Source organism: Sinocyclocheilus rhinocerous, unplaced genomic scaffold, assembly GCF_001515625.1.
Source record: "Sinocyclocheilus rhinocerous isolate Xijiao unplaced genomic scaffold, SAMN03320098_v1.1 scaffold1386, whole genome shotgun sequence".
Lineage (NCBI taxonomy): Eukaryota > Metazoa > Chordata > Actinopteri > Cypriniformes > Cyprinidae > Sinocyclocheilus > Sinocyclocheilus rhinocerous.
In genome coordinates, this window is record NW_015660628.1 from 796,723 (window position 1) to 806,991 (window position 10,269).

General features: G+C 34.9%; 1 protein-coding gene across 1 annotated transcript in view; it reads left to right on the plus strand.

The window, feature by feature from the left end:
• Positions 1–3,680: 3,680 nt before the first annotated feature.
• Positions 3,681–10,269, plus strand: part of lancl1 (LanC antibiotic synthetase component C-like 1 (bacterial)) — a 10,876-nt gene continuing 4,287 nt past the window's right edge. Inside the window, exons 1-7 of the mRNA XM_016534614.1 lie at positions 3,681–3,773; positions 3,966–4,083; positions 4,740–4,947; positions 7,358–7,505; positions 8,565–8,711; positions 8,816–8,998; positions 9,961–10,173. Of these exons, the coding sequence (XP_016390100.1) occupies positions 3,687–3,773; positions 3,966–4,083; positions 4,740–4,947; positions 7,358–7,505; positions 8,565–8,711; positions 8,816–8,998; positions 9,961–10,173 (1,104 nt within the window). The 5' untranslated portion in view covers positions 3,681–3,686. The remainder of the gene's footprint in view (positions 3,774–3,965; positions 4,084–4,739; positions 4,948–7,357; positions 7,506–8,564; positions 8,712–8,815; positions 8,999–9,960; positions 10,174–10,269) is intronic.

Here is a 10,269-nt window from a genome sequence, read left to right on the forward strand (position 1 = left end):
ATATCAGAAATAGAATTCTTACTAGTAAAAGGCTGTATTTTTGATATTGATTTTATTAACATGGAAGATATAGAGTGAATGCGCTCTGACTCATAACACTCGCGCACGTGGAAGAAAATGGACACTCCAGATCACATAATTCAGTGGATAATTAATAGAAATTATATTGAGAACATATGAGAATAACTCTGTTCTCAGATACCAAAGATAACAAAAACTCCTCATCCACTCTCTTCTCTCTCTGGATACTCTTCTTCTGTGTTACAGTAGTTTAAACTGGTTTTCGAAACAGCACCACCACTCTTGCCTTTTTGTGCAACAGCAGCTGCTCCGGGCACGAGATGTAATGCTCAAATCTTATTGGACGGCCCGTGTTTTCGCTTTGCGAAACTGAAAAGATTCGTCTGACTGGTTAAAAAAAAAAAGACACATTCGCATTTTCGGTGCGCGAATGTTCGCGGTCTATGTGGAAGCATCCATAGGAATCTTGTTTTATTCCAGCACGTCATCGCGTCCGATATTTGTTTCGCTTTTTCGCGCTCAGTGTGGAAAGGCCTTTACTCGTTTTTTGTTTTTTTTTTCCGCACAAAAAAATTCTCGTAGCTTTTAAAAATTACGGTTGAACCACTGATGTCACATGGACAGTTTTAACGATGTCCTTACTACATTTCTGGGCCTGGGAACATTTCAGTTGCGTTGCTATCTATGGAGGGTCAGAAAGTTCTCGAATTTCATCAAAAATATCTTAATTTGTGTTACAAAGATGAACGAAGGTTTTACAGGTTTGGAAGGACATGAGGGTGAGTGATTAATAACAGAATTTTCATTTTTTTGGGTGACCTATCACTTTAAGTTTTCATCTAATATTTAGGTCTATGTTTTATTTTATTTTTGCTTTATTTCAATTCAAAAAATGCAGACGCGTCATCTTGCCTCACAGTTATGAACTGTAGTGAAAATTACTGTAATAAGTAGAGTTTGTCAGGCTGATTGTTTTATATAGGTGAAATGATTAAAATTGAGAATTAAAATTCAAATGTGAAAAGTTTAATGGCCGGTCGTAATCATAATCATCTCAAAAGATCTTTGATTTGTCTTATAACTATCTTAGAATTGTCTTTGTTCTTTAAAAAAAAAAATTATAACTGTATTCAGAATGATTTGTAATTCCACTCACTTAACAACCAAGCACATACACTGGAGAAAAAGAATAAGAAAAGTCAGATTTTCATCCTCTTAATGTAATTCATGTCTAGCTCTCAAATCCAAATCCTTTGTTTGAAGGGACACACACTTAGAGCTTTTCAAAACACTTAATATTCATCTCCAAGTACGTCTATTGGATATTTAAAACTTTTCTGAGTGGTGAGAGACAGGGATTATATACCTGTGCAATTACCTCTTAGATCTAGCCATTGTTCCCAAACTGCACAGTAATTATACAGGTGATTGCCACCAGAGAAAAGCCATTGTTCAGACTACAAATTCCATACAGCATAGTCATTCACAGAGCTGGAGTTAGCCAATGACACCAACAGTAATCATCCTGTACATATTCAAGCATAATGACCACCCATACGCTCAAACAACGACACCGTAATCACAAACATAACGAAACTATTCTTTGTTAAACCCACGTGCCGTATTGTAGGTCGTTACGCACAAAGAACGGGGCTGAACTTTGTCCTTTGAGGGTTAGTGAAGAATAGAGAGGAGATCAGTATTCAGACTGAGTTCCTGCCATGCTTCTATTAAGTAGGAGAGTGGCAGTCTGATTATCCACATTGTTGGCAGTGGTGGGAGTGGACTGTACTGGGCCATTCTTGCATTAACATTCTGATCACATTTTTTTATAACTCAATTTGATGGAGGTTTGGATGTTGAGGATTGAGCACATCGGGAAAGCTCTCTAGTGCCTTTGCCCATGTAATGCGCCGGTCCCGTGACATTGTCGGTGACAATATTGTGAGTTTTTTGTGCTTATGCTGCTCATATTTAGTCTATACTTGATTGCCCAGAAGTAAATGTTGTTGCTCAGATGTTGCTCTTTATAGCTTATGAGAAAGACGGTTATGAAATTATAGTCCAAAAAATCTAATTTTTATCATATTGTACTTTTAGGCAAAGATTTAAAAATTGCATGTGTTTTTGTTGGTTTTCATAATTGGGTTCTATAGTATGATAGGAGAAGAGGAAAAAAACATGCATTTTATCCAAATGCCCAAACTTTAATAATAATAATATAATAAAATAGCAGACTATTTACATAAAATGCATATAAATATCAGTTGTCACTCTGTATATCTTTATAATATGTCTTAGTACGATTATATTTAAATGCTTAGTTTTATGATCAAAGCTCTGTAGTTTTTTTATTGTAGGAGGCAAAGCATATAATGGAATGCAATACAATGATGATTGGGAGATGAAAAAAAATAAACATTCCTCACAAGCCTGATGATCATATTTGATTCTCACATTTTAACATGATTTTTCTAAAAAAAATATGTATGGCTAGTAAAGTAAACCTAAGTTGCTTCAGTCCAGTAAGTTTTCATTTTGAAATATTACCAGCAATATAAAAGTTATGTAATTGAGATATTTAACAAATCTCACTTGTTCTTTTCTCGTTCCTACAGGTACCTTGCCGTATTTGAGACATTCAAACACTAACAATTGTTTATATCTATTCAATGAGTTTTGAAAATCAAAGAATTGGAAAGGTCATAGAAAGTTTAGATAACATGAAACATGCATATGTTTTCTTGAGTCAGATGCATTACTGAACATCAGTCTATCAGAGCTCCATCGCTATGGCAACAATACTGAAATCCGACTTAAACTTACAGTTATTATTATTCTTCTGAGACTAAAATTTCTGACTCTAACTCCTCCTAGAGCTTTAACTCTACAAAGCCCAAACTCAGCCCAGATCTTCAGACTGATCTGACTCGAGTTGCTATATCTTTTCTAACTGATCATACTTACGATTTTCAAATGAAGATTAAAAATCATAAAAATTCCATAGACTTACATTGAAACATTCAAATGTTACGCTTTTAAAACTACATTAAACGTCAAACTATTTCAGACTGAAAACCATCAAACTTAAAACTTTTTTTGTTGCAATTAAAAAAAATCCTATTCTATCTTAACTGTAAACTAAAGCCAGTATCATCTCATTCTGACCTCTTTTTATCTAAAGTGTAGTAAAGTAGTTAACCCCCCTCCTGTATAGGTGGCGCTATACATTAAGATTGCTATGCGCCAAAAAACTAAAGAAGAGGAAGAAGAACCGCCTCAAGCAAGATTTCAACTAATTCAAGCTTTAGGATCATTCGGAATAAATCATTGGGCCTGTGCGTATTCATGCGAAAGGCTTACGAATGCCCAAAATGTTCAATTCAGTGCTCAAATGATTCCCTAAACGTTAGATTCGAACATTCGAACGCACCTATCATGATCAAATGTTCGAATTTAAAATTCAAATGCTCCTCTGATTCCCAAGATGTTAGAAAGCGCATGTGATAGTCCAAACGACAATATTCTTACAATATTCTAATGTGCCTATGGCCTAAATGAAAAAAAAAACAAGTACAACCAAACAACCAGTATGTATTGCATCTGTTCTCGGCCGTTTTATAATCTCCTCTTGTGTTGTGCGCTTCATTTCAGGTCACTGAAAAATGTCTGAACAACGAGCTTTTAAGAATCCCTACCCAGATTACACTGGGCCTGGATGTGCACAAGACTTTTTTGACATGCAGGGAAATGTGAGTGATTCCAAAACATGACATGGGATCCCTTTTTGTAGTTTACAAATAATATGCTATTCTTAGACATTATTAGAGTACCGTAGTATATGGATATAATAAACATTCATTACCTTCACTGAATTACATTGTGCTGCCATACTTGTATTCATCGTCGTCACATCTTATTTATGAATTTTTTGCTCTGAGCAGTTGACCCAGCATTTTGCCAACTGTATAAGCAGCAAGATCAGTGAGCTTCTGGCGGTCATGGAGAATGGACTGAAGAACGCTGACCCCAGAGACTGTACTGGCTACACTGGCTGGGCAGGTGAGAATACACATATAGGTTTATTGAAAGTTGAAACTGAATTAATGCAAATTCTGGTAAACTGTGTATGGCAAAGCGTCATTAAAATCAGCCTCTGTAGATGGGTTTGCTTAAAGGGATAGTCATAATTTACTCACCCTCATGTCATTTCAAACCTGTATGCATATTTTTTTTCTTTCTGCTGAACACAAAAGAAGATATTTTGAAGGATGTTGATAACATGAACATGAGTAGTATAAATGTAATAATAATGTTTTTACTGTGCATCCCTTAAAGGGATAGTACACCCTTTCTTCTTTCTTTCTTTCTTTTGCTGAACAAAAAATAAGATATTTTAAAGAATGTTGGTAACTAAACAGTTTCATTTCCCATTGACTTACGTTGTGTTTTTGTCCATACAATTGAAGTGAATGGGAAATGAAACTGTTTAGTTACCAACATTCTTTAAAATATCTTATTTTTTTGTTCAGCAAAAGAAAGTAAGTCATACTGGGTGAGTAAATGATGACAGAATTTTCATTTTTGTGTGTACTATCCCTTTAAGGGATGCACAGTAAAAAAATTATTATTATTACATTTATACTACTCATGTTCATGGTTGAATGTCATAAAACTACTTGGCCCGCATTGCTAAGACCCTCCTCCCCCAACTGCAGGCATTGCCCTGCTCTACCTGCATCTCCACAGCATCTTTGGAGACTTCTCTTTCCTCCAGAAGGCTCTGGACTATGTCAGCCACAGTCTGAGGAGTTTAACCCAGCGCTGGGTGACCTTCCTGTGTGGGGATGCAGGGCCGCTGGCTGTTGCTGCGGTGGTCTATCATCGACTCCAGAAACCTCATGAGGCTGAGGAGTGTGTGAACAGGTATGATGTTGTTTGACCCTCCTCCACCTCCATCTTTTTGTATGCTGAGTCAGTGACATCACACTTATCTAACACAAAAGAAGATATTTTGAAGGATGTTGATAACATGAACATGAGTAGTATAAATGTAATAATAATGTTTTTACTGTGCATCCCTTAAAGGGATAGTACACCCTTTCTTCTTTCTTTCTTTCTTTTGCTGAACAAAAAATAAGATATTTTAAAGAATGTTGGTAACTAAACAGTTTCATTTCCCATTGACTTACGTTGTGTTTTTGTCCATACAATTGAAGTGAATGGGAAATGAAACTGTTTAGTTACCAGGCTTAAATATTAAAAGCAAGTATCAAATGTCCATACACCAGCCGACTGTTTTTGTTGTCCAAACCCTGATGAAGGCTCATTACCCGCAACACGTTGGTGTATGGACATTTGATACTTGCTTTTAATATTTAAGCCATGATTAAATGAAGGATTTTTTTTCCCCTTAAATTTTCAAGTGCCTTGGATTGATATGTTTTTCAAGAGTTGAATTATCCCACACCCAAAGAGTACCGACTCTACCGAGATACAGATTTTACTCCCTGTGCAGCACTTTTATGCATCTTTTGCTTATTCAAATTACCAACATTCTTTAAAATATCTTATTTTTTTGTTCAGCAAAAGAAAGTAAGTCATACTGGGTGAGTAAATGATGACAGAATTTTCATTTTTGTGTGTACTATCCCTTTAAGGGATGCACAGTAAAAAAATTATTATTATTACATTTATACTACTCATGTTCATGGTTGAATGTCATAAAACTACTTGGCCCGCATTGCTAAGACCCTCCTCCCCCAACTGCAGGCATTGCCCTGCTCTACCTGCATCTCCACAGCATCTTTGGAGACTTCTCTTTCCTCCAGAAGGCTCTGGACTATGTCAGCCACAGTCTGAGGAGTTTAACCCAGCGCTGGGTGACCTTCCTGTGTGGGGATGCAGGGCCGCTGGCTGTTGCTGCGGTGGTCTATCATCGACTCCAGAAACCTCATGAGGCTGAGGAGTGTGTGAACAGGTATGATGTTGTTTGACCCTCCTCCACCTCCATCTTTTTGTATGCTGAGTCAGTGACATCACACTTATCTAAATATATAATCAAATTAAAATGAATTATATAATAATTTTTGTCTGGTACTAAGTTATTCAAAGATATTCAAAAATTTAAGGGGGAAAAAAAAAATATATATATATCCATGATTAAATGAAGGATTTTTTTTCCCCTTAAATTTTCAAGTGCCTTGGATTGATATGTTTTTCAAGAGTTGAATTATCCCACACCCAAAGAGTACCGACTCTACCGAGATACAGATTTTACTCCCTGTGCAGCACTTTTATGCATCTTTTGCTTATTCAAAAATATATTAAATGAGGGACAATGATTTTAATACATTTTTAATGATTTAATGGTTATTTTTAATAAATGCACGTGTGTGTGTGCGTGTAATTTTTTTTAATCAGTATATGTCTTATTAAAAGACTAAAATTCTTTAAACAAACAAATTAAAAAAAAGATTAGCAGTGAAGCATTTTTTGTTTTAAATAATAATAAAAGTCTTATTTGTAATGCCAAGGCAATGCCATTTTAGATTTATAGGAAAAGAAAACTGCAAGACAAAGTCAGAAGACCTATGTAGACCTGTAGAAAAATTATAATAAAAAAAAAACATATTTATATATATATATATATATATACACTGCATCTCACAGATTACTGACATTTTCACTTGGGGGTGTACTCACTTTTGTGGCCAGCGGTTTAGACATTAATGGCTGTGTGTTGAGTTATTTTGAGGGGACAGCAAATTTGCACTGTTATACAAGCTGTACACTCACTACTTTACATTGTAGCAAAGTGTCATTTCTTCAGTGTTGTCACATGAAAAGATATAATAAAATATTTACAAAAATGTGAGGGGTGTACTCACTTCTGTGAGATACTGTATATACATACACAAATACACTTCCGTTTGTCACTGACCCATGTAAAGTTGATTACTATGGGGGATTTAGATTATTTAAATCATGTAGGAAAATTAAATATCTTTTATTTTCATCCAAAAAGAGAAATTATGGAACAACTATCGTAATGTAGTGTTTGTTGTCGGCTGTCCACATTGAATCTAATTTATTTTGGATTGCTGGCTTGTTTAGGACTTATAACTACTTTAATGAAATTGCGCTGGAATTTTCCCAAGAGCTGGTGTTCATTAGAAATCTCATACTAAGATTCCAGAACGAGGGTGAAATGTGGAAGATTTCTTGGTCTGTAGGGCAGCTCGGCACTTTCTGTTTCCTGTTTCTCTTTCTCAGTCTTGACAGGGTTTCATTCCCATGGGAACTTATTGTGATCTATTTGCTTGAATGTTTCCAGGCTGTTGCATTTTCACCAGTCAGTAGTGCAGGGGAAAGGCAGGTTTCCTGATGAGCTGCTTTATGGCAGAGTGGGCTACCTTTACTCCCTCATCTTCATTAACCAGCAATTTCAGCAGGAGAAGATCCCCATTCAATACATTCAACAGGTCAGTCACTATTCATTTGGCCTCAGACCTAACCAAAAGCACATGACCTCATATTGTAACAGGATACATGACTAGAATGAGTTACATATGATAAAGAATATATGTTGTACTTAACATGATCAAAATCTACCCTTTCTAAATGCCCCTGGTCTTATTGAAAAAAGAGTTTCTCATTAAAATGTAATATATTTATCAGTCTCTGAAATTGCTTCTGTCATGTGCTGATGTAACCAAGAACATGCAGACAGTGAAAAATAATATATCCAAAATATTTGTTTATATACAAAAACAAAAGATAATATTGTAGTCCAACCTTCATAATCCAATTACAATGGGAAAAAAACTAAGCCCTACATTATTTCTACTGTTAAAAAGATGGGTTTTTTTTTTTTTCAATGACTGGTAATGAAATATAGAAAGCAGGCCAGATGACTAGTATACACCATTCAAACTTTGGTGCCAGTGATATTTTTTGATAGAAATTAATGCTTCTATTCAGCATGGAATAAAATTTATCCAAATTTAAAAGTGATAGTAAAACATGATACAAAAGTTTCAAATAAATCTTTTGAACTTTACATTGATAATAATTAGAAATGTTTCTTGAGCACCAAATCAGCATATTAAAATAATTTCTGAAGGATCATGTGACACTGAAGACTAACGTAGTGATGCTGAAAATGTAGCTTTTCATCACAGGAATAAATTACATTTTGAAATATATTCAAATAGAAAACATTTTAAATTGTAATTAATATTTCGCAATATTACTGTTTTTACTGTATTTTAAAAATCATTAAAAATTTACAGTCACCAAACTTTTGAATGAGGTTATATATTTTGGAACTGACAATTGACAGTTAACATATAAATATCTGACAGTTTCTAAATATTGGCCAGTTAACATTCCTTAATATATAAATAAGGTCATACATCATTTTAATATATAATATTTTATACATATTTAGAAATATGTCACTTTATGGAAATGAAATGCATTGGGAAAGCACATGTTTTGCCTTTGATTCGCTATTTGACCTGATCATGCATTTATTTCAGATCTGTGATGCAGTGCTGGATTCAGGACAGAACCTGTCTCAGAAGAACAAGATCCAGGAGCAAACCCCTCTCATGTATGAGTGGTATCAGGAGGAGTATGTGGGTGCCGCTCATGGCCTGTCAGGGATCTACTACTACCTGATGCAGGTGAACTCAATCACTCACTATACCTTATTGATTGAGAAAGCAACAAATTTAGGGAAATAACTTTACCACTATGGCTGAAGCAAGCAATCTTCCCCCCCCCATAGCCTGGCTTTGTGGTTGGCGAGGACAGAGTTTACCATCTAGTCAAACCCAGTGTGAACTACATGTGTCAGCTAAGGTTTCCATCAGGCAATTACCCACCGTGGGTCGGAGATTCTCGGGATCTTCTGGTGCACTGGTGTCACGGCTCTCCTGGAGTGATCTACATGTTGATACAGGCTTTTAAGGTACAAATCTGCACATCAGTTCGTAATAACATCTTAAATTGTCTGTTTATATCAATAGATAGAGATCGATTGATCTCTATGTACACTACTGTTCAAAAGTTTGGGGTCAGTAAGATTTTTAGTTTTTGAAAGAAGACACTTATGCTCACCAAGACTACATTTATTTGATAAAAAAAATCAAGTAAAAAGAGTAATATTGTGAATTACTTTTATTACAATGTTTAACTGTTTTCTATTTCTAAAAATTTAATTAATTCTTGTGATGACAAAGCTGAATTTCCATGAGGGTGAACTAACCCTTTAAGCCAGTATTCAGTGTCTCTGAATCAGTGTTATTTTATTGTAATTGAGATACTTTTTTTATAGATAATTTTTATGTTTTTTTTGTCTCTTTTTTTCCAGTTTTAGTTACCTTAGTAAATCAAGGTAAACTAAATGGAAATGAGAAATGTTGCCTTGGCAACTAGCTGAAATAAAAGAATTACTATATATATATATATACATACAATGGTGTGAAAAAGTGTTGGCCCCCTTCCTGATTTCTTATTTTTTTGCATGTTTGTCACACTTTAATGTTTCAGATCATCAAACAAATTTAAATATTAGTCAAAGATAACACAAGTAAACACAACCACACCACTGTACATATACATACACATATATATATATATATATATATAATTTCAGTTAACATTTATTTCATTTCAGGTAACGAATGTGTGTGTTTTTATGGTTTTAGGATTAGTCAACTATAATAACCCTTCACTGAATTAAAACATTTCCTATTATTATCATGTTATTTATTTATTTTCTTTATTTGTTTTTTTGTTTTGTTTTGTTTTAACAAGCAGAAACTCTTCTTTTTAGCTCTTGGTATTACAGTGCCATCAAGTGTGAGTAAACAACATTACACACGAGCAGACATGCAGAAGCCTCAAGGAAACATAACATTTCCTTTCCAGGTGTTTGGTGTTGGGCAGTATCTGGAGGACGCGCTGCACTGTGGGGAGGTGATCTGGCAGAGGGGTTTGCTGGAGAAAGGCTACGGCCTCTGTCATGGAGCTGCTGGAAACGCATATGGCTTCCTGGCCCTTTACAAGATCACCCAGGATCCCAAACACCTCTACAGAGCCTGCATGGTGAGTCTAACCCCTCTCAACCTTACAATATATGTTGTGTTCTATAGAGGGTCCTTTTTATATATATATATATATAGATAGATATATATATATATATATAGATATATATATATAATTTGCATTTATAGAATT